The sequence below is a fragment of the Canis lupus genome, chromosome 11 (genome assembly GCF_011100685.1).
Source record: "Canis lupus familiaris isolate Mischka breed German Shepherd chromosome 11, alternate assembly UU_Cfam_GSD_1.0, whole genome shotgun sequence".
In the NCBI taxonomy this organism is placed as follows: Eukaryota; Metazoa; Chordata; class Mammalia; order Carnivora; family Canidae; genus Canis; species Canis lupus.
In genome coordinates, this window is record NC_049232.1 from 19,751,272 (window position 1) to 19,776,894 (window position 25,623).

Consider the following 25,623-nt stretch of genomic DNA (forward strand, 5'->3'; position numbering starts at 1 on the left):
GTAATCTCTTCATTCACAAAAACCATTTCTTTCTTCATCTAAAAATAAAAGGACTACATAGATGATTTATAAGGTCCTAAACAGTCTATGATTCTAAATAGATAACCATATAAAAGCAGAGATCTGAAAAGACCTGAACAACAAAAAGTGGCAGTTTCTGATGTGTTAGTTTTTTTTAATGTAAACTCTACCCCCCAACTTGGGGCTTGAACTCACAGCTCCAAGACCAAGAGTTGCTTGCTTTACAGACTGAGCTTGCTAGGTATTCCTGATTGTATTACAGTTAAAAGAGGTAAGGGAGCTTCTTATTAAAAATGGTAGAAATTCAACCAATATTATATTGTCTTTCATGGTGTTAGTGGATCTGAGGAATTAAAACCATCTTCTATTTCAATTATTTCTAACTGAATTTTATAGTATAGTTTGGATAAGGGCTGCCTCTTTTTGAAAAACATGAAAACATAACCTTAATAAACAAACTTCATCCATTTTTATCTTCTTACATATTTATTTTTTATAAAATACGTCATTTGAAGAAGCTTTTTTTAAAGCAGGCTCCATGTCCAACATGGGGCTTGAATTCATGTCCCTGAGATCAAGAGTCACATGTTCTACTGACTGAACCAGCCAGGCATCCCCACATACAGCATTTGAGAAAAAGAAAATAGCATGGACTCTGGAATCAGACTCCCTCGGTCTCTTATCCACCATTAGGGAGCTGTAAGAATTTAGACAAGTCTATCTTCCCTGTCTGCACCATGGCAACAACAGTATTTATCTCACAGGATGGATGTAGAATTCAGTAATTCATTTAAAGTGCTTAGAAAAATATATGGCACAGAGCAAGCACACACCAAATATTCACTATAATCATCATCATTTAACTGACCCTGCTAAATTAAAATCTACAAGGGACTTATGGGACATCAACAATAGCAAAGTAAAGGGGTGGGGGAAGCTAGTTCTAACACTACCTTCTCCTTGTTAGCAAAAGGCATTTGTCAGGAATGTAGGTTGACAGGGTTAATAGAACGCATGCTATTTTATGTGCGTGCATTAATGAACAGGATGCAGTATATGTTAAGAGTCGTACAATCTTCATTTCAGTTGCATTCATCTCTACACTTACCCCAGACTCCGCCACCTCTTCTTCCTGTAAGCAAGAGCCACAAACATTGAAGCATGGGTTTGAATAGGAAAGCACAGAAAAAAGACAACAGTTGAGAGTCAGGGAAACTATGGAGACAGAATAGAACAGAAAAATATTACTAAGAAAAAAATGGAAGTTAACAGTAAAATGACTTTAATGGAATGCAGAGGGGTAAAATGAATTATGGTATGTACCGAAGGTCAACAAACCCACAATATTCTTTAAAATATGCTTTTAGACTAATTGTATTTCTAATATCTAATCTGTATCACAGGCTTACGTTCATAAGAAACTTAAGAAAAAACATGTACTTACTATAAATTGTGAATTTAAAGTTTTTAGGGAAGGAAACCTTAAATTAAAGGAGAGAATTTTTAAATATTTTTTTGAAAGGATTTTTAAGCCACTCATTTAAGTGATAGGATGAAATGACAAAGATCATGAAGATTCATGTGATTTCTAAGGGCAGAAATTTCTCTTGATGATGTACTTTACAAGAATTTTGACCAGCAAATCTATGTAAAATTTAAGTAAAATGTATCATCAGAATAAGATACTGCATTTCCTTATACTACAATTTAGACTGAACAAAGATTCTGGTTTTTATTTTTACCTGTCTTTGTTCCCCACTGGCCTCAGTGCACCAGGCTTGCACCCACCAAGCTCCAGTGGCAAGGTGGCCCAAGACTATGTTTTCAGTTAGCAAACTGGTTTTAGAATGAAGAGGTTACTTTGTTTATACTAGATAATACACACCACAAAATGGACAATTACCTACTTAAAGAAAGAGTACATTTCAGTACTGGCTGACAAAGAAAACAGATTCAGGAAAATTCAGTCTATTTCAATTTGTCCAATCTAATTCTAAATGTTTCCTTTTCCCCTAAACTATATTCTACTTAGGCCGTTCCCCAGAAAATAGCCAAGTTTATTCATTTGCTCCTTAGGATTTTCCTCCTTTGTTCATTTTTGAAGCACAGGTGGTACTCATTATTTACTGGTCTGGTAAGGGCACAAATTCATTCTGTCTTCAGGAAGGAGAGTGCTAACATACAAATGGAGGTGGGTCCACGTAAGACAACAGGGAGTGGTGGGGCCACTATACAGAAACATGCAACAAAAGCAAAAACTTAAAAGAACAAAAAAACCAACAAACCCTCCTCCAGGTTTGCTTTGGTCCCTGGTTCTTAGTGTATTCTGCTTCCACACTGTTGAGCAATGAAATGTCTCATTACATGTAGTGATTCGTAAGGGCAGAGTGGGATTACCCAAGAGAACAGCTGACACACTCCCTTCGTCCATATTCAGAGGATCTCTACACTAGAGCAACCATCGGATCAACTACTTACAAAAACAATGACTCCTAAACACTAATTTAAATAAGACAAAACAAAAAACTTATCCTGACACACACTGATTGATTACAAAAACTCCACCTATGATTTTTAAAGTGTTTTTTTGTTTTCTTTGTAGACCATATTTTTTTAAACCAAAGGAACTGCTCTTGCCTTCGTTGTTATTTCATTTTGAAAAGTCTTATGTACTGAAGCTATACACAAGCTATACACTGAAACTATATACATAGGCCAAGAAGCAAATAGGCCCCCTAGATAAAATCCCTAGAATATAATGACCCTGAAAATATAAAAATTACTGAGAACAGCCTGATAACACACTTTCTGTAAGTTTTATATAGTTTCAGAAGACTTTGTTACTACCTTAAAAATCAATTTTAAAAAGCATCCTTAGAAGTTAATATGGAATACAAATAACATCTTCTATTTTTATTAATGATGGAACATGCTTAAATTTGCACTTTCTAAATTCTGTTAAAGTACTTACATTCAAATAAACATAGCTTGAGGAAAAGAATACATCTTAAAAGAATAAAGAAGACTTACACAGAAATAGAACTTTAAAAATATTCAGTAAAAATAAAAGACATGTGCAGACTACTACTTTACAAATTAAGTTGAAAACCAGAAAAGCATATGTCCTCTGTGATAATTTCAGTAAGGGTCAGCAATTTTCTTATATTTAAGTTAGTTATTTAACATAACAATAACAATACAGAATTATCTACATATTGCAAAAAAGTAATACAGAACCAGGGTTCAAATCTCAGCAAATTACATAATCCTGGGCAAGTTACCTAACTACCCTGAGCATCAGTTTCTTCAGATGTAAAAAGGAAACTTCATACCACTTACCTTTAAGGGGTACCATGATAAATTATCACTTGTAACTGACTTGTGTATAACAAATGGGAGATGGTTACTAAATGACAAATATTATTGTTGTATCACTTAATGCCACTCTAATACTTTTATACACTTCAATGCCATACCTCTGTCGAAACATCATAGCTGGGTCCATGTTAGCAGAAGTCATTCGAACAACCTGACGGATCTCCTTGGCAATCATTCTTAGCTTCTCAAAATTCACTAAACCATCTACTTTGGAGTCATTTCCTATGGGATAAAAGCAACTCTTTGTCAAAAAACTATATAAAGGTAACAGAAGTCAAGTTTTCCTTGAGGGCACAAATTAGAACATTCTTTATCAAACTGCCACTTCTGTTTTCTTTTTTTTGTTTGTTTTTGTTTTTGTTTTTAAGAGAAGGAAGGGGGAGTTTGGGAGGGGCAGAGTAAGAGAAAGAATCTCAAGCAGGCTCCATGCCCAGCAAAGAGCCTGATGTGGGGCTTGATCCCACAACTCTGAGATCATGACCCGAGCTAAAAACAAGAGTCAGACTATCAATTGAGTGAATCATATATATATGATTTAACACTGCTGTCAAGGAATGAACTATTGAGAGGAATTCTATTCCTATGGGAGCAGTGATTATGAATACTGGAAGGTAATAAGCTACTTAGTTTCTAAAATCAATTTCATGATGTTATAGGCACACCTATAAAATGTGCACCTCCTTAAATCTTACTCTCCAGATGCTCAGCCCACTCTCAGGCAGGTACCTGCATCTGCTCTTTTGGGCAGCAGCATATAGCACTAGAAAACTTAGGTTTTAGCCAGGGGTCACAAAGAGTGACCTACAGGCTTAATTAATCCATTAAGTTTTCTTGATCTGAAATACTTATAAGGGCAGCTCCGGTGGCGCAGCGGTTTAGCGCCGCCTGCAGTCCGGGGTGTGATCCTGGAGACCGGGGATTGAGTCCCACATCAGGCTCCTTGCATGGAGCCTGCTTCTCCCTCTGCCTGTGTCTCTGCATCTCTCTCTCTCTCTCTGTGTCTCTCATGAATAAATAAAATCTTTAAAAAAAATACTTTAAAAAATTGCTAAATAAGTTGTCAACATTGAAAACTTCTGACTGCTCTTAAAAAAAGGAAGGGTTCTAGTTGTTGATTTAGGAATAGCAATTATTAGTTAAATTAAGAGGTAGCTGACTCACAGAGTAAACTTTCTAGCCTGCCATTCATCCACCTTCTCTTTCCAAAATCTAAATTTACAATTCTTACTTGCATCAACTAACACAAATTTCCTTGCTCAAAAGTCCTTCTTTAATTTTTACGTCTGTTAAGTAGGGCTCTGAGGGAAAATTCACAGGAATTTCAAAATGGTCTACTTTTCTTTGAAGAGAGTAGGTATGAGACCAAACTTAGCCCATCTGATGGCTTACCAAGTTCAGACTACAAGGCAAAAAAAAGAAAAAAAAAAAAAAAGTATGTTCAAAAGGCAATGTGACTGTCTATAGAAGTGTTTCTTTTTCATGCCTGACTTCAATAGTTAGTGTTACCCCACTTATCTACTGTGGTAGCCCCTGAAATGCCTCTGTGGAACTCCAAGTCCCTAAAGACAAGTTTGAGAACCTAGTGAGTCTGAAACACAGCATGGTCTCCCTCCTCATAGTAAACAGAACCTATACATTGAACATATGAATTGTTCAGGTTCTCAATATGTGAGTTGGAAACAAAATAATCACCAAAAGTACTTTTCAAGTCACATAAACATATTCTGAGGGAGCAAGTTAGAAAGATATTATCTGAAGCCTATCACAGTACTTCCTTATGAGTGGTAATGAGAAGGGCCAGTAAGATTAAGTAATTAGAACAAGCCTTGGGCTAAGAATAATTAGAAAATTTGAGCAAAACCAGAAAAAACAAGTATTTTAAAGGCATAAAAAAGCTATCGAGGCTGTGTAGATTTTGAAAAGGAATAAAGATCAGGGGAAGGTTTACCATTTCCTGGTGCTTGATCCTAGGGGCATCTACTGATTCAGAAAAGGCAGATGACAAGCTTAAAAAACTAAGCAGTGCCACCTCAACTTATAAGGTTAGAGGAAAACAACTTAAGTCCTGGTAAACCTCCAATGCTTTAGGTTGGGATCTGAAGAGCTATCCTGGGATTTAGGATGAACTAAATGTGACTAGGATACAAGTTCAGCATTAAGTTATCTCCAAATGTGAAAAGGGATTAAGGTGACTTTTGGGTTGCTAGCATACCTAGCTGTCTGACAAAAGTAAGCTTTAATTCTCTCTGGAGGAATGGAACATCATTTTAGAGACTTTATGTTAAGTATGTACAAAGATACAGGAAACAGCATTGAGAACTCTGGCAGAGAATATAAAGATAAAAAGATGTAAATTATAAGCGTGACCAAAAAGAAAAAATAAAAACCTCATAAAGCACAAGAACTGTAACTAGGAAGTCACTGATATTTTGAATAGTAAATTACATATACTTAAAGAACTAATAAATTGGAAAAAAATATCCAGAATGAAACTTGGTAAAAAGATAAGAAACAGAGAAGAGGGTGTAAGACAATACAGTCAGTCATTAGGTCTAACAGAGATGAAATCAAAATCCCTAAAGCAGAAGTTGGAAGACAAAAGGTGAAAAATCTGAAGGTGAAATGAAAGAATTTTCAGAACTCATGAAAAATTACAAAACAGAGCTTTCAAAACATCTTACCAACAAATCAGGACTAAGAGAAAACCCAAAATGCCACACCTAGTTACGTCATAGCAAAACTAGAGGGAAAAAGAGAGACAAAGAGAAGAGAAAGTTATAAGGCAGCTTTTGGAAAAAGGGCAGACTACAGTCACAGGAACAGCAGGTAAGACTGATGATTGACTTAGTATCAACAATGAAAGCCACGACACAATGGAATAGTCTCTTACACTGTTCAAAGAAGACAACTGCCCATCAAAATTATGCCTTAAAAATTAATATGAAGACATTTTTAGATAAAAGAAATTAAGATATTTCATCATGAGCACACTTGCACTTAAATAAATTATAAATAGAGTTCTACAGGAAGAAAAAAACCCAACCCCACGGAATTAATTTACTTTACTAGAACAAATACCATAGACAAAAATTAATTCAAGAAGATTGTAGATAAAACAGTAAAAAATCAGTAACTTAGGCTTTTAAAACTAAGAATGTGCTGTTCCTCAAAAGCTAGCCTTGACTCCAAAGGTAAGTCATATTACACCCAGGATTTATAAGAAATACTTAAAAATATTTTCAACAAAAGAGACAACCTGATTAAAAAAATACAGAAGAAACCTGAACTGATAACCACATAAATATATGAAAGGGTGCTCAAATTCATTAGTAATTGGGGAAATACAAAGGAAACCACACCACTATTGAAATGGGCAAAGAAGAATGAATTTACCAGGTGTTGCACTTTAGTACATAATGCCAAACCCTTTCCTAAAGTTTACTGTATGAATATCAGATCCATAAATCCCACCTTGAATGATATGAGTACTCAAAGCAGCATTATTCATAATAGTTGAACAGTGGAAAACTATTAAATGCTTATCAGGAGAATGGAAAAATCCACTGTGCTGCATTCAGGTAAGGAAATAGTTTTGAAAATCAAGTACAGGTACATTCAAAAACATGGAAAAACCTCACAAATCTAATGTTGACCAATAAAAGTCAGAAACCAAAACCAAACCAAATCAAAACAAAATACTCTGCAATTCCACTTAGATAAAGTGCAACAACAGATAAAACTAAATCCCAGTATGAGGAGTCAGAATAGTCATTACTTTTGGGAGAAGAGAATGAGGGTGGTAGTTAAGGCATTTTGGTTTTGGCCAGGGTGTTGGTTACATGGGTGTTTGTTCTGTCATAATTCATTTATTTGTTCACTTGTTTTGGGCACTTTTCCGTGCCCAATTACTCAACTAAGTGTTGAGTAATTCATTTTTTAAAAAGTTGGAAGGAAAAATATTACTGAACAAAGTAACAAATATGATCAGCAGTCTGATACGAGTGTAAGCCAAATTTATGTCTGATTGCATATAGTTAACACCTAAATTTGTTTTTGTCAATAAACGTGGGTTTTAATTCCAAAAAGTTGCTGCATTTATAATTAGGTAAAGCTTTAGTAACATAAAAGGCTGCAAAATATATGAAATATAATAAATCACAATTCTGTGGAGTTAGCTAAAACTAAACAAGTAACTTTTAAATACCTTCATGTAGAAATGTCATATCTTTCTTGACAACAGGGAAGAGTGGAATAATTGGAGGCTGCATGCTTTGACTACTAAGAATATTTCTATATTTTGCCATGTTTCTAGATGGATCAAAAAGGTCCTGTAGATCTTGAAGGTGTTTCTCATACTTGCTTGGTAATTTTTCCCAAGTACCTCTGAGTCGTGCTACAGATGCCAGGTTCAAGCCACTGCCAAAGATGGGAATAAAAACATTAGTAAGAGACTTGGAGGAGAGAGAAAACTCAGGACAGTAAAGCATATACACCAAGTTTCTCTAATAAAGCTACAATAAGAACATATTTTTAATATGTTGAAATGAATGGAGTAGAAAAAAAAAAGATTCTTTGATCAGACAATAAGGCAAACTTCTTTCAGAGGAACTACATTACTTGTCTTTTTTTGTTTGTTTTTGTTTTTTTTTACATTACTTGTCTTTAATTGTATATATGTAGCCTTTATTTTACAGCTTGCATATATGAGACATAGCACTTCCATAAAAGAGATATTTAATGTAAAAAAAACTTCAAATATCATAGTTTTGCTTGTTTTATTTAGAAATAACTTTATAGAGACATTATCTACTTGAAAAAGTTTTAAGTAATGCTGAACATAACTGCTATAATAACTGAGTCAAGTTCTAGGGCTGAGGCAGCCTTCTTTTCCTGAGATTTTGTTCTCTCACATCCCTAATTCAAATACTTATCTCTAGGTTCTAATCTGTTCCCCCAAAACCTCCATATATTTGATGTCTTCTTTCTACAGGATTTTAAACTCAGCTCTCACTTGAAAAAACATTCATGCCCATTAGGCTGCAACTCCTACCTATCCCTTTTTGTCTATACTACCACCTCCCAGATAGGCTGCCAAATGAACAGTGCATATACAATGCCTCCATTTTCTTACCAGTTAATCCCTCTATCTATTAGAGAGAGAGAGAGAGAGAGAGAGAGAGAGAGAGAGAGAACGCATGCACATGCAAGGAGAGAGGGAGAACCAGGCTCTTCAAAGTGCAGGGAGCCTGATATGGGGCTCGATCCTGGGACCCAGGATCATGATGTGAGCAGAAGGCAGATGCTCAACAGATTGAGCCACCCAGGTGCCCCTAATCCCTCTTTTATACTTGGCCACCTGACTTTTAGGGACACCACTGTTAAAATGTTCTCTTGGCTTCTGATTTTAAGGTATAAAGTTAAGATATCTTTCTTCCCATTGCCTCTCAGAGATCATCCCAAATGACCATAAGGATGAGTAACAGAAATGAAAATTTCATCTCCACTTCAAGTAAGAGATATCTGTAACTCTTAACATATTAAAAGATTGCCAAAAAATAGTCAAGGTCAAATAGGAGAATGGCAAATGCTGGAAAAGAATGTCCACAACTGAAGAGCTCCATGAAAGCTGAGCGTAAAGTTCTCCAAAGCAGGTAACTTACCCTGAAGGCAAGAATAGCAACCTCCTATCTGAAACAACACGACAGAATCCATAGGCTGATACAATGAGGCAGGGGCTGGACTGTGTTCTTTACCAGGGAGGGCCAGAGAAAGTACATAGGGTGACAGATTACCTTGATGTGAAGCAGTTTAACAGTGAGATTGGACAGAAGGTAGAAACTCTGAGTGGTAAGCAGAGCTTAAGCTACCAATCTCCATGTGATGGAAAGAAAGGGTAAAACAATTCACATTCAAGCTCAATTCTTGCTAGCCTGGAATAATGCGCTGGATCCTCTCCCACATGAACCTTCTGTAAATACTTGGTAGAGGAAATCTCTTGTCATTCAAAAAGAAAAACAAAAAATGTAGAATAAGCTGCTACAAGGAAAAACGAATAAAGAACACAAAGAAAAATGTTGCCACCAACATTTGGGACTGTACAATGACCTAGCCATGATTTCAAATGAATTAGTAAAATGAAGAACTTAATGGGCTGATATAAGAGCTTAAGAAAAATATGGTAGAAGTTGATAAAAAGAAATTAACTAGTAAAGAAAATAAATGGAAAAAATATAAAATCAACACGGAAATGAAGGCCACACTGGAACCTATAAAAGAAAAAGGAAAAAAACAAAAAAGACACTGTTACAAACTGGCACAAGTGACGATGAGTAAAGGATTAACAAAAGTAGTCAGGAGAAATGCACAGAGTTATAAAGGACTGGAGAGAAAATAATGGATATGGAAGACAGAGGAGAGCAAAAATGCTCAATAATGGGTATCCTTGAAGAAGGTAACAAAAATAATAGAACTAAAAAATATGCAGAAGTATAACTTGAGAAAACTACAGAAACTAATCAATTTATAAACTGACTAGGCACCACAGTTCCAGAAAGCCAGATACAGCACCAAAAGAGACGTAGAAACACAGATGTAAAGGTAAATGACTACAGAGACAACGACAGAGTATGGGAGTAATCTGAGAAACTAAAACAGGTACATAAAGTGCTAGTTATGGAGCCACTGTCTATGAAATTACCAAGAAATAATACCCAAGACAAGAATTTTAAAGCCAAACTGTCACTGAAGTTCAAAGATAACAAAGAGACACTGAATATATTCAGCAAACAGAATTTCCACAAGACCTTCATGAAATGACCAGAAAACAAATTTTAACCAAGATCTGATTGGAGAGAGTGACTGATGTTAGCATCATGGCAGCCTAAAACATCTGCTCTTTTATCCCCCAATCCCAACAACAAAAATCTGGCATTTATCCATGAACAGTGCCTCTGTGGAAGCTGTGGGACCCAGGACCATATGCCAGGTGACCTGGGGATAAAAAGCCTTGCCTATAAGTGCACTGGGTAATAGGCAGATAGACTCTGGTACTGCTTCTGGAACCTACAAGAAACTGAAGTGGTTCTTGCCCCTATTGGCTGTGATCTGGGAATGCTTGCAGAACAAGGACTTAGTCACCTAAAGAAAAGAGACCACTTGCAGAAGTCCAGGTTTCCAGAAGAGAAGTTCTAGCACTTAGCTAGAATAAAACAACAATAACAAGTTTGGATGCCCTCAAGTAGGTAAAAGGAATAGTTTGATTTTGCTGGCATCATTCTTCCCCCCAAGGCAGCATAGCTCAAAGCTAAACTAGACAGCTGGTGATTTCTTCCACAGGGGAGAAGAAGAGCTGGTAAGTACATGCCTGGTTTCTCTAATTGTTGTAGGATGCTATCAGAGACACTAATTTCACTCTTGCATCATCCAGATCCAGAACACCCATTAAAGTGGGAGCTCCATGACTAGGGTGAGGGAGCAGATCTGTAGAGTAGCATGTAAGATTTCTAGAGGACATTAAAGGAACGCAGGTCCTGCTGACTGCTTCTGGACTCCAGCAGGAAGTCAGCCCAGGAGCCAAAGGGAACATTTCATCTGCAGATGACCTCAAATGACCAAATGGCAGCTGCACTGCACCATGCACCCAACTCATACCCCTACACCTCGCTTCCACTGTGCTGCTGGCTCCCTGTCTAAGGTCCTGAGAACAAGCTCAGGTAAAGAAAGAACGCAGAAAAAAGGCCAGAGTCTGTGGGCAAAGGAGAAACCACAAACTTGAAGTGTAACACCACCTTCAGGAAAACAGAAGAGAGGCCATCAGCCGCTAACAGGGTATACTGGTGGATACTTGAGAATTCTCTCACAGAGGGAGCAAGAAGCATGGAGCAGGTATATCCATGCAATGTCTAATAAAGCCTTAGAATCTACAGCAAGATTGATAAAAGCCTGTGGTGTTTTTCTCTAGAGACTGTTAGTAAAAACTGCGAGGGGATGACTGCTACTTCAAATGAAAAAAAGATAGGGAAACATGACATCACCAAAAGTTTACAACAATCCTCTACTAACCAAACCCAAAGACATAGAGATCTACAATTTACTTAAAAAAGAATTTAAATTAACTATCTGAATGAAATTCAATGAGCTACAAGAAAATTCAGAAAGATGACTCAATGAAAACAGGAATACAATACATGATCAAAATGAGAAATATAACAAAGATACAGAAATCACAGAAAAGAACCATATGGATATTACGGAACAGAAGATTCAATGACCAAAAGAAAATAAAATGTCATAGTGAACATCGACATCAGAGTAAATGAAAGAGAAGGATCAGTGAGAAAGAGGATAGGAACTTTGAAATAACTCAGTATATGAGGGGGGTGGGGTGGGGAAGAAAAAAAGAATGAACAAGAGTGAAAGAAGCCTACATGGTTCACTGGACTACCAAAAAGCCCAAATATCCAAATCACTGAAGTTCTAGAAAGGAAAGAGACAGAGAAGGGGGCAGAAAGCTTATTTAAAGAAATATGGCTGAGAACTTCCCAAGCCTGAGAAGAGATCTGAACATTCAAGTTTATGAAGCTAACAGATTATCCTATTACTTCAATTTGAAACCACTTTTTCCAAGACTCATTATAATAAAACAGTCAAAAATTAAAGACAGAATTCTCAAGGCAGCAAAAGAAAAAAGACGATAATCTGCAAAGGAACATCCATGAGGCTGTCAGCAGGTTTCCTCGGCAGAAAATTTACAGGCCAGGAGAGAGTGGGACAACATACTCAAAATCCTGAAAGAAAAAACTCTCAACTGAGGACACTCTTTCTGGCAAAGTTATCCCAGAGAAATGAAGGACCATCCCAGGAAACAAAAGTTGAGGGAATTTATCACCATTACACCTGTCTTACAAGAAACACTAAAAGGAGTTCTTCAAACTGAAATGAAATGATGTTAAACAGTAACATGAAAACATATAAAAATATAACACCACTCTGATAAAGTTAAATACATAGTTAAATTCAGGTAACTCTTAAAAATGTAGGTATGGGGATGCCTGGGTGGCTCAGTGGTTCAGTGTCTGCTTTTGGTCAAGGGTGTGATCCTGGGATCTGGGATCGAGTCTCACATTGGGCTCCTTGCGGGGAGCCTGCTTCTCCCTCTGCTTATGTCTCTGCCCCCCCCCCCTCTCTGTGTGTGTGTGTGTGTGTGTCTGAGTAAATAAATAAAATCTTAAAAAAAAAGTGTAGGTATGATGGTATCTTAGCCAGTATACTATAGAATAAAGCTTAAAGGACAAGAGTAAAAGGAACACACAATATAAAAAGGCAAACTCTAGCATGAAAAAAAAGTGGGGAGTAAAAGGGTAGAGTTTTGCATGTGACTAAAGTTTGTATCAGCATGACATAGTTTTGTTTCATCTGTTCATGGTAATCACAAAGCAAAAACCTATAGTAGACTCACAAAAGACAAAGAAGAGAATCAGCACATCAGCACACATGATCATCAATTCACAAAAGAACATAATAAGGGAGTAAAGATGAAACAAGGAACTGCAAACTAGCAAGAAAACAGTAACATGGCAGTAATATAAAGTCCTTACAATACCAATAATCATTCTCAATGTAAATGGATTGAATTCTCCTGTGAAAAGGCACAGAATGGGTGGATGAATAAAAAAACAAGACTCAACTATATGCTGCCTACAGAAGACTAACTTCAGCTTAAAGGACACACATAAGCTCCAAGTGAAAAGACGGAAAAAATAATTCATGCAAGTAGAAACCAGGAGAGCACAGGGGTAGCTGTATTTGTCTCAGACAAAATGGACTTTAAGCCAAAAACGGTAACAAGAGACAAAGTAGGTCATTATATAATGGTAAAGGGTCAACTCATCGAGAAAACATAAAAATCACAAATATACACACACTCAACATTTCAGCACCTAACTGTATTAAACAAACAGTAACAGATCTGAAGGGAGAAATAGACAGCCATACATCAGCTGGGGACTTCAATACACCACTTTCAGCAATGGATGAATTATCTAGACAGAAAATCAATAAATTGACTTGAACCACACTTTAGACCAAATGGACCTAACAGGACAGTCCTTTCATCATTAGCAGAATACACACTCTTCTGATTTTTCTCTATTTTTTATGACCACAATGGTGTGGAACTCGGAATTAACAAGAGAAAAGTGGGAAAATATACTAATACAGGGATATTAAACAACACTCCCTTGAACAATCAGTGGGTCAAAAAACAAAAACTCAAAAGGGATGTAACTATCTCTCAACAAATGAAACTGGATACATAATGTACCAAAACCTATGGGATGGTACAAAAACTTTCCAAGACAGAATTTTAGTGGTAATTTTCTTTATTAAGCAACAGAAATTACCCAACTTTTCACATCAAAGAACTAGCAAAAGAAGAAACTCAGCAACAAGTTAGGAAAAGGAAGGAAAATAAAGATCAGAGCAGAAAGGTATCAAATAGAAACCAGAAAAATTAAAAAGATCAATGAAATTAAGAAATGTTTTTTGGAATGATTAACAAAATTGACAAACCTTTAGCTAGACTAAGAAAAACATGTCAAATAAAGAAAATTTATTACTATCTAATTCCAAGCAGAATTGATGGATTCACTTGTGTCATCCCTGCTGTACAGTTAGTATGTGCTTTATATTCTTTAATATACTTTAATATACAAAATGAGAAAACAAAGCAATTAATTTTATAGGAACTACTAAATACATGTAATATGTACAATAAAATGTTCTTTAAAACAAAACAAACCTCTTAAATACTCATCTTGGAGCTACTGTCTACCACATTCTTTCAAATCACTTTCCTTGGCTTTAATGACATGATTGTAACTCTGCTGTTCTATTATTTCTTATATTCGTTCTCTATTTGGCTTGACTCTCTTCTTTACCCCTATACTCAGGATGGTCACTAGTTATGGTTCTTAAACCTTTTGCCATTTATTTTTTTACAGAGATCTCTCTTGGTGTCAATCAGGTTTTTGTCACAGACTACTCCAAAACTGAACCTGTAAGTCTCAAATTCTCTAACTCTGTGCTTCCTACATAGTTTCAATTTCTACCATTCCAAGTGTTCATCAATTGCATCTTTGTTCCCTTGTTTTGGACTCAGCTGTCAAAAGCTGAAGCAGGTGGTGTGATTCTTGCATTTTACAGATGAAAAAAAAGGGTCTTCAATTTTCTACTGACACACCACTACTACACTGAAGAGGCAGGACTCAGACACAGGTCAGCTGATTCTAAAGGTTAATGCTAATTTCTGTTCAATACTCCTCCTAAAAATAAAAAACAAACAAAAACTCCCAAAGCATCTAATTCAAGTGCATCCACTGGTTATTTTCATAAAGGAGTTTCTTACTACCTATGACAGATTTATGACTATAAAGATTCCAATTCCATCTCATGGGAGTCTAGAACGAGTCATAATTAAAATCTGTGGGGGGCATCATAGATGGGATTAGGACGTAATTATGTTGCTATATAGAAGCACATGGCCTTATAAATGGACAAAACTACAACTACCCTCCACCTTTAAAATTAGACTTCCTTAGAGAGGAATCTCTTTAGTGATCAGCACTATATTATGGGAGGGTCAGAAAATACATTACCTACATTAGCCAATCTAGCTAATCATAATGAGTGAGGAGAAGGAAGATTCCCAGGACATATAACCATCCATACATCCTGGGCTCAGATACTATGAATTTTTATAATTCTAATTCTAAGGCCTACCGTGCTTGAGCAACAACATTCTGTGATACCCCATGCAATGCTTGACAGAGGTTATCAGTACTCACCAAATGGTTGCCATTCTTATTATGTCAGTGTTATCATTCCAAAAACAGCAATTTTAGGTTAGAGCCCTGATACCAAACTATGATATTTCAGTGCCAAATCACAGTGAGTCATATATGGAAAGATGCACAGTACAGGAGTCTTGATAAAGCCCAACTGTTGGCCATACATCCAAAAAGGATATAACCCATCAGGGGGGAAGCAAGGAAGAAAAATGGAAAGGCAATCTACCCTATTCAGCAAAAGAAATGTGTGTGTGTGTGTTAAGATTTTATTTATTTATTCATAAGACAGAGAGAGAGAGAGAGAGAGAGGCAGAGACATAGGCAGAGAGAGAAGCAGGCTCCATGCAGGACGCCTGATGTGGGACTCAATCCTGGGGACTCCAGGATCATGCCCTGGGCCAAAGGAAGACAACCAACTGAGCTACCCAGGTGTCCCACATAGGAAATTTTTTTTCTTTTTTTGGAAACGTTTAAACAACAGATGGAAGAAACAAAATGAAGAAGTCACTATCACTAGGATGGAAAATATATTAAACCTAAATACTCTAAAAACCTATTAGCTGGGCTTTTTTTCTCCTAGTCACTTAACACCTATGGAAAAAATCAGCTTCATGTCTAAACTATACACAAATATTTGTACAAACTTACCTTATTATTGCAAACATGGAATTGAAGTTCTTACATTCTCGACAATGAAGTGCAATTTTAATAAAATGCTTAATAATCTTCATTCGTTTCAACTGATTTGATTCCGTTAAAATCTCTGAGGCAACCCAGAATGTCTCCTGGTTAACAATGTCCTCAAACTCTTTCAAGTGAGTATTTCCTGTTTTGGAATCTAACTTAAAAAGGTCATCAATGTATTCAGTAGGCTCAATATTACGAAACAAATCAAAGTCCCTCATTGACAGCTGAGTGGCCACCTCAATGGTACTGAGCTGCAGCATGGATAGTTGGCTTTCCTTAACTAGTTCTTGAGCATCTTCATCTGAACATAGGGTTTCTGTTTCCATGTTATTTTTTAAATAATATCTAAAAGAAAATAAATTGTTTTTATAAGTGATTTCACATTTATAAAGAGCACTTTCCTCATGACGATTGTCAAAATGTCATTATACGGATAGTAACATTTTGTTAAAAACATTATTCATTTAAGGATGAAATGGTAAATTAACATTGTAAATAAGAAGACTTTAAAGAGATTGTCCTGTTACTATGCCATTTGACATCTATTACTTTAGAGAGTAAAAATGCTGATAATCCTGTGAATTTAATCATTTTATGAAACTACTCAATGTGTCAACAATTGTGTGTTCTTGAGGAAAAAAAATCTCTGAGAGGCCTGGATGAAGGGAGGTGATGCAGAGTAGGTACTGTATTTTTTTTCATGGACCGCATGAATGAACATCTGAATCAAGACTGTTACATTTCTATTCAGAAACTGTTCTTACACTCATTTTCTTCTTCATTTCTGAATCCCCGAGAGAAACAAAGAAGAATAAAACAGGTAAAGGAGAGGAAACCCTTCCACTAACAAGTTCTCCCTTGTTGAAAACCTCACTCCGTAAAAAGATCTTCATTTTCTTCTTTTTACATTGACAATCCTGTACCACTTAACAGTTAACAGATACATTTCAGAGTTGGGAAATATCTTGTATAGGGCTAGTGCTGGTGACAAAGATGTAATATTCTGTGTCACGTATGGTTTTTAGTTCATTTAATTCATTTTAGTTCATTTAGTTCATTATATACTAAAATACAACTTGATCCCAGCCTAAGTTTGTGTCCATCTATTTTTGATTATCAAGGAACTATACCTCTTTTTCTTCCGTTCTTATACTCTTCACATGCCTAAAAGAACACTATAAATGTGTTGAGACCCATTACAGTAGTTAATAAAATTCTATCTAACATTTATAGGGTAGGTTAACTCATTCATTCTTCTAACATTCCTATGCGGTAGGTTGTATTATCATCATTCCCATTTTTTGATGAGAAAATTCAAGCAAAGAGGAAACCAAATAACGTCCTTTGATTACACAGCCAGAACTGGGACTTACCCACACTGCTGAACACTCTGGCTCAAGGGCTTATGCTCTTAAGCACTATGTATAGCAGCAAGGCAGAATTAACCTCCTCTCTTACCAGCAACCGTGAGGGGTGAGTCATTTTAAGGTTTCTAAGGATCTTAACTCTATATATGAATTTAGGCTCACTAAAAAGTACATATTATTCTCTCAGAAAATCACCAGAGTAAACAATAAATGTACTATAGAAACAATGTTCTGGCTGATCAAATAATTTACACTGCACATTGTTTAAAGTTTTAAAATGTTCCTGCATATTCATGGTAGGAAAACTACTTAGAAAAATAACTATAAAAATTCTGCCTTCTCTTGCCCAGAGTACATTTTAGCCATACTAAAAACAAATTTGTAATTTAACACATACATACTCAGATACATATAAAGATAAATACTATTTGGTTTCCTCTCTAAAAAACGGATAGGACTATGCCAGTGGTTCTAAGAATTTATTTCAAAAGGAGAGCTAAAATATTTTAGCAAATTACCCTCCCTTTCCTTCTCCCACTTTTGGGTAGTCCTTATGAGTGCTAACACTCTGAGATCCCATTTACACAATTATGGAGACAAAGTGGAAAAAAAGAAGAATCCTACTTTAATTTTAGAGAAAATTCAGTGACCCTAAGGCATGATGTTTCTATTTTAAAATATCTGTTTTTTACACATAATCTTCAAAAAAACATCTAGATGAAAGGGATTAAGAGGTATAAAACTTCCAGTTATATAATAACTCATGGAGATGAAAACTACAGCATAGGAAATATAGTCAATAATACTGTAATAACATTGTATGATGACTACACTTTTCATGCTGAGCACTGAGTAACACACAGAACTATCCAACATGCTGTACATCTGAAACTAACACAATATTGTAGCTAATTAAACTACAATTTAAACAAATCTAGAAATAAGTACATTCACTAATAAACACATTCACCTTCCATTGAGCTGAATTCTATCAGCTAATTTGGAGAATTGGTCTGGAAGTCTTCTTTGTTTTATGACACCCTCAGGAGTAACAGAAACTTCACAGAGAGAATACGTGTCGGATGCACCAGTCAAACCAAATTCATGAACAGCATGACAGACAACTTCTTTAGCTGTAGTGTCTTTACTGATGATAATGTAGCAACTTTGTTGATCTGCTTTGAAAACTCTTATAACTTGATCAGGAATATCTATATAAATACAAAAGTGTGCCTTGTTATTTTCAAGACAATTAAATTGTTCAAAAAGCAATTTAGAACAAAAAGATCCCTCAGGACAGAGATATACACATATTTATTTCAGGAAGTTAACAAAAATCACTGCTGCATTTATTGATAAATAAATGTATCTACCGTTTCAGGTGACAAAGTACTAACATATGTGTTCATAGAAAAACACAAAAAGATAAAAATTATGATTTGGAAGCCACAATAATTTCTATTTATCACAAACATTCTGATGTCATTAAATACTCTTTGACAAAATAATTTTTAATAGAGGCATAGGATTCCATAACATGTGTATTTTTAAATTATCCAAACCTTTAATGACAGACATTTAGGTTGCATATCTTTTACAATAACACTGTGATGAATAATACCCCCTTCTCCTTCCTGGTAGATAAACCAGAACTATCCAACATGCTGTACATTTGAAACTAACACAATATTGCAGTTGCAGGCAATCTGATTATTTTCTCAGAAAATACAGAAAGGAGTGAGGAAATGGGAGGGAAAAAAGAGACAGAATTTGCTGGGTTGAGGGAGGGCATGCATATTTTAAAGGTTTTTGAAATATATTGCCAAAACATTCTCAAGAGAGGTTATGATATTTTATAATGCTAGACTATAAAGAGTAATTTTAATCACATTCTTATCAAAGTGTTCATTAGGATTTTTTCATTTTGAAATTTCTGTGTTTTTCCTTCTCTAAAAATATGTCATTATCTTACTTTATTTCTTTGATTACCAGTAAGATTCACTAGTTTAATAAGTGATTAATATTGCTACTTTTTAAAAATACTCTTTGGTATTCTTTATCATTTTTCTTATTGAATTATACTAGATATCAACACCCAGTCTACTATACAGTGGCACAGGTTTTCCTATTGTTATATTTTAACACAGGAAAATTTTAAATATTCATGGAGTTAAACCTTAGACTTTATCTTTGTGATTTCTGCTATTAGTAGACAAATCCTAATTCAGTATATACACAAGTAAATAATGATATCTCTTTCCTCCTATTCTACCTTATTTTGTCGTATTGCATTGGCTAAACTCCCAAAACAACGTTCACTATGATGACACTGGGCTAATTTTTAGTATTATTCAATGTAAGTAAAAAGTGATTTGACAGCATGAACACATGGTATATTTCCCAATATTTCTTATATTAATTATAAATATACTGAATGTTAATATCTAATATTCACCAACTTCCTGATAACAAATCGTTAAAAGATTTTGTTCTTGGGACACCCAGGTGGCTCAGTGGTTGAGCGTCTGGCTTTGGCTCAGGTTGTGATCCTAGAGTCCCAGGATCGAGTCCTGCATCAGGCTCCCTGCATAGAGCCTGCTTCTCCCTCTGCCTGTGTCTCTGCCTCTCTCTCTCTCTCTCTCTCTCTCTCATGAATAAATAAAATCTTGAAAAAAAATTTTTTTTTGCTTTTTAAATTGGGAAAAATGTATTATTTGTGGTTTTTTTTGGTAAGGACTACAATTGGATTGGGAGATTTTGATGGCTCAAGTAATTATATATGGTTTGTGTAGCACTATCTTACCATCTCTACATACATGATTAACTTTTAGAGATGAAGAAAAATGACCAATTTGTCTCAAAGCCATCTCAAGTACAATTCTGACTAGAGCAAAGAAAAGAGTAACAAAAGAGACGTGGCAGAAGATAATTCCGCAGAATAAGGTACTACTCTGAGGTTCACAGCGCAAAAAGAGACAGACGCCCAAGACTGGAAAATCCAACTAAACATATATGAATGCCAGGAAAATGGAGTCTTAAGTGTTCTAGGTTCACTGTCAAGTTGAAGCAGAAGGCTTCATGTATTCAGTCAAGTCCCTGTCCTAAGATGTATGCACCAAACATGCTTTCTTGATGTATGCAAATATTTGAGTCACCAAAAGCCTCTTGTTCATAATTTTTTGCAGTGAGTCAATCTTTAGGGTGCTTGCTGACATCAGGTTTCTAAACCTTCAAGTCTTAAGGTTAGACTGTTTTACAATCCACCCCAGTCAGAGATGCTTGAAAATGTTTTCAAGCAGAGGGAAATTACAGTTTGTCAAGAGAAAAAGAGTAGACAAAAGGGTTTCATTATCCCCCTGAACTCCATAAAAAAGGTCAAACAACTGACTATTGCTATCTGTACTGTTCCTAGCCTCTCTATAAAAATAGGCCTCAGTTGTCTGGGGCTCTAGAATTGGATTAGTTTACTAGGTCTTTGCCAGCAGGACTGGTTGACCTTGAGGGAAAGTGGAAATGCTCTGATCCCTTTTATTAATTTCTCCAGATAAAGCTATTCACAAAGAGGGACGCCTGGGTGGCTCAGTGGTTGAGCGTTTGCCTTTGGCTCAGGGGATGATCTTGGGGTCCTGGGGATTGAGTGCTGCATCATGTTCCCTGCAGAGAGCTTGATTCTCCTTCTGCCTATGTCTCTGCCTCTCTCTCTGTGTCTATCATAATAAATAAATAAAATAAATAAAATTAAAAAAAAAAAAGCTTTCACAAAGACACACTAGGAATTTGCACACATCTCATTTTCTCTTCTTTTATATCCAAATACTATTAACATCTTCTGGGAAGGAACTCAGACTTGTATATCTTGTTAAACAGTATTTAAAAAGTCATACTCTGTTAAAGCTATTTGTTTCCCACGTGAAGGCCAAACTGTTACATAATCACATCACATAAGAGGGATCTGGACACCATGAATGGGTACGTCTAAAATAGATCCATAAAAGGCATTATCTAAGGGCACCTTATTATCTAAACCCTGATAAATCTGTCAAGGTGTTAAATACCAAACCAGAAAATGATTTGGAAAAACATTAGAAGAAAACATTTTTTTGCACTATTATCATTGTCCCAGTAAAACTTCTTCTGTTTTAAAACTGTGACATATATAACATACATATTCTTCACTAACATGTTTGTTGTTAGAGGGACAGCATATGTGTCAAGTAATATTTAACACAGGGAAGATATTTTAATGTCATGTGATCAGATGAATGGTAGACATGAGGTTAGAGTAAAGGTGAATCAAGAAAAATGATCATTTCAAATTTTAGGCATGAAACAAATGCACATAAAAATATAACCATATTATAATATAATTCATATTTTCATTCATAATATAATTCATATTTTATTTAAAAATCTTATGTAACAGGTAAATGAATTTAAGAAAAGGAATCTCCAATATCTGAACTTTCAACCCAAAGGCAGAATTTCTAGAATGCTAACTATAATCCTCCTGAATAAAATAAATAACATACTCGAAGGATTCATGTATTGATTGACCCTGATATCACAATAAAGATGGGGACTTTTTAAATAAGATGGTAAGGACAAAACCAAAGACTGTCTATTGATCATAGACAATAAGTTGTTAATCGAAGAATAAGTATTTATGGGGTGCTGGTTATATGTCAACAATGTTCCAAGTCATGAAGATATAGTACTAAATGAGATGGAACAGTCTCAGCTCTCAGGGACTTGCTTATAGTCAAGAGAGTAAGTGTTGGTTCATAGAAAGACAATCCATATGGTGAGAAGTTTCACTAAGAAAACAAGGCAGTGGTATAATAGTAGAGATAAAGGATTGATACATTTGTTCTATAAAGGGCCAAACAGTAAATATTTTAAGCTTTGCTGGACAAGAGGCAAAAGAAGTGATATTCTGTAGGTACATATATAATAAAAAATAAATTTCCACAAGAGTTTTCACAAAAATTCAAAATCTGACAATATAAACATAAAATATGGAAAGTTATATATAACCACAGATTTAGGCAACACTGTAAACACTCAAAAGGGGACTGGTGAAATGAAATGCTGTCATCTGTTTAGAAAACTGTGGTAGAACAACAATACATTCTGAAGCAGGAAAGTATTTAAGGTATACTGCCAGGGGATATGGGCTATGTAGAAGAAAAGTATAGCATATAATTTGGGGTGAAGAGAGTAGTGAACACATTTTATGTGCACTGAACTGTCTGGAAGGATATATGAAAAAGAAAGAATAGTTAATTCAGAGGAGTGGAGACTTATATTCTATCCTTTCTCTGCAGTTTGATTTTTTAAAAAATTATGTTCTTTTAAAATAAAAAATTAGGGATGCCTGAGTGGCTCAGCAGTTGAAATGTCTGTCTTTGGCTCATGGAGTGATCCTGGAGTTCTGGGATCGAGTTCCGCATCAGGCTCCCTGCATGGAGCCTGCTTCTTCCTCTGCCTGTGTCTCTGCCTCTCTCTTTTTGTGTCTCTCATTAATGAATAAATAAAATCTTTAAAAAATAAGAAAAATAAAAACTTAAAATAACTCAGACTTGTAATACTGAATCTGAAAGATTACTAAATATTAAAAGAAATCAAATAAAAGGTTTGTGCTACTAAATGAAAAAGATGTAAACAAAAAGTAGATTCAGAAAAAAAATTTCCAGTTTTAGAATCCTTTTGACCACACCCTGAGTTCTTTAAGGCTTCATCTGGTATTAGGTCAAAAATTTTAAAAAAGCATATAAGTTATAGAACAGCATGCATACTCTGATTCTATAACTATAAAGATCTATCTATTCAAGGAAACTGATGAAAAGAATACACACCAGTTTACACGGCAAGCTTGCAGAATAAAGCTACTTTATTCAACTCTGTACCATAGGACTTTTTTAAAATAAAGCAGCAGGGATGCCTGGGTGGCTCAGTGGTTGAGCGTCTGCCTTCAGGCTCAGGGCATGATCCCAGGGTTTGGGCATAGAATCCCACATCAGGCTCCCTGCAGAGAACCTTGCTTCTCCCTCTGCCTGTGTTCTCTGCTTCTCTCTCTCTGTTTTTCATGAAGAGATCAATTAAAATCTTAAATAAAAATAAAAATAAAAAAACACTACACAGAAACATAAGCAATGGAATACCACAGTCTTCATGATACTTACAGTAAAAACCAATAGCTTAGGGCAGCAAAACAAAGCAAAATCACAGAAAAGTCAGAAATCCAAAGCAAACTATTAACAGTTCTGTGGCTTTAACCCTACTCTCTAACAACAACTTTAAACAAGTAGCATAAACATAGCTGAGATGAACAGCAAGTTAATCAGACCTGGCTGATGTCACACATGTTCTGTAATATATACACACGTGACATACACAGCTAACCTAAAATCCGGTGCTGTACTCTATAATTCAAGGAACTGATTTAGAAACAAGTGGTAATGAGTATTTTACTCAACACAGATTTAATAGCACCACAAAAGCAGTTTCATAAAGTTGCACATTTTGGAGTTTAAAAACATAATTTATAAGTTAAATACTTATCTTGTATGTGTTCATTATATTGCTGGTATGGACACAGGCTGAAGACTGAGCTTTGTAGATGGACCTTTTCTGAACAGATTTTATAAGAGCATCTTTGGCTCTTTCATCATGTTTTCAATGACCAAACTATGCAATCAATTAAATTGAGTAGCACTTCCTCTTCAAAAATCTGTATTTCAGTTCAATGGGGCTTACAGTGTCTAAATTTTAGTAATTCCAACTTCTTCCCTTCGTTCTCCCAGCTAAATCCCGAAATAACCGCTCTGTGCTCTCTCTATAACCATACCTTATTTCCTCACTCCCACTTCTAGATATGCCACTGACAAAAATGCAGCCATAAAAATCATTTAATTTAAAAATCATCTGTCCCTAAATAACATCTTACGGAAGTATGCACTTAGTATGTGCTTTGGTAGTGTAAAATATCTTATTTGTGAGTGTTATGTAAGAAGTACTGCTACAGGAAATAGACAAATTCATGAAAATAAATTCCCATGCTCCTACTTGAAAGCAATGTAAGAAAGACAATGAAAATGTGCTAAAGATTTCTGGGAAAAGAGGGACTGCCTTCCTAGATAAGGTAACATTTGAGGTCAGCATCATGGAACAAGAAAAAGTTCTCAGGATATGTAAGCAGAGAACACCACAGGCAGCATAAAGCATGAGCAAAGAAATCACAGTTGTGAAGATATGTGCCACACTCAGGAAAGACAGATGAGGTTAGAGTGGGGATAATGGCAGGAACAGCAGGCCATTAAACCGCAAGGGGGTTTACAATCATGCTGTAAAAACTGGACATTGACAATTATTATGTTACTGTAAGGTTACAAATCCACTCTGCCTTGTCATGATGGGGCTCAGACTGTGTAAAACCACATTCTTCTTTGCCAACTGGCCACCTCTTAGATTATGCCAAAAAAGAGGCATCAAAAGCAACTGTCAGGTTAGAGAATGGAAAGAATTGCTGCTTTATGTTTCTTCTTAGTACTTGCTTCTTTATCATTTTAGGTAAATAGTTAATTGTATACCTTAACAACAATTCCTTTTATTAAATTGATTATCTCCTTATGACTGAAGCTTGACTAATACAAGAAGCACTAGAAATTCCTAAAACAAAGTAATGATTCATTAAAATCTTTGCTCCATAAAGAACAGTGGTAGTCATATCAAGAGAAGGATGTGTCAAAGACAGATTATTGGGTTTAGTACTCTCTAATATTTAAGAGGCAATTGAAATTAAAAAAACAAAAACAAAACCCAATGTATAGAATGAATTTCACCAAACTGTGTTTTTATGTTATGTCCAGTTTTTATTCAAGCTGCTATAAACTTTACTATTATACTTATATTCCCTCCTTTCTAATACTCAGATTCATATAATTGAGTTTCCTCCCTTGTGACAATAGCTGTTAGAAACTTCAGCATGAAAACTGAAGCTAAATCACAACTACACTAATCTCTGTAGACCTACCTTTTTTCTCTCTTCTTGGACCCAATTATACATTTCAGTTTTAGTTGTATGTGTCTTCTACCGAAAGCAATCTCAAATCCTTTCCAGTGATGGATATACTAATAATTCTTAAGTTTTTCTTTCTTGTAATGACATTTTATATTATACCGGTAAGTAACAATTTCTGCCTCGGGGCATGAATAGATGCAGAAAAATTAACTTGATGTCCCACATGATGTTTAAACCCAAAAACAGTAATGAAAAGATGCTAGTAGTATATTTAATTAACACATGACAATAAAACTCTAGCTTC

At 35.4% G+C, this 25,623-nt stretch overlaps 1 protein-coding gene across 10 annotated transcripts in view; it reads right to left on the bottom strand.

Annotated features, from left to right (window-relative positions):
* Positions 1–25,623, bottom strand: part of RAPGEF6 (Rap guanine nucleotide exchange factor 6) — a 210,821-nt gene that overhangs the window by 23,478 nt on the left and 161,720 nt on the right. For 8 of the 10 annotated variants that reach the window (XM_038552080.1, XM_038552078.1, XM_038552074.1 and 5 more), the window contains 5 exons: positions 18,270–18,510; positions 15,894–16,277; positions 7,604–7,815; positions 3,498–3,621; positions 1,130–1,153 (listed from right to left, as the gene is read on the bottom strand). In XM_038552080.1, coding sequence (XP_038408008.1) covers positions 1,130–1,153; positions 3,498–3,621; positions 7,604–7,815; positions 15,894–16,277; positions 18,270–18,510 — 985 coding nt within the window. The remainder of the gene's footprint in view (positions 1–1,129; positions 1,154–3,497; positions 3,622–7,603; positions 7,816–15,893; positions 16,278–18,269; positions 18,511–25,623) is intronic. The other 2 variants (XM_038552079.1, XM_038552081.1) reach the window with 1 other exon arrangement.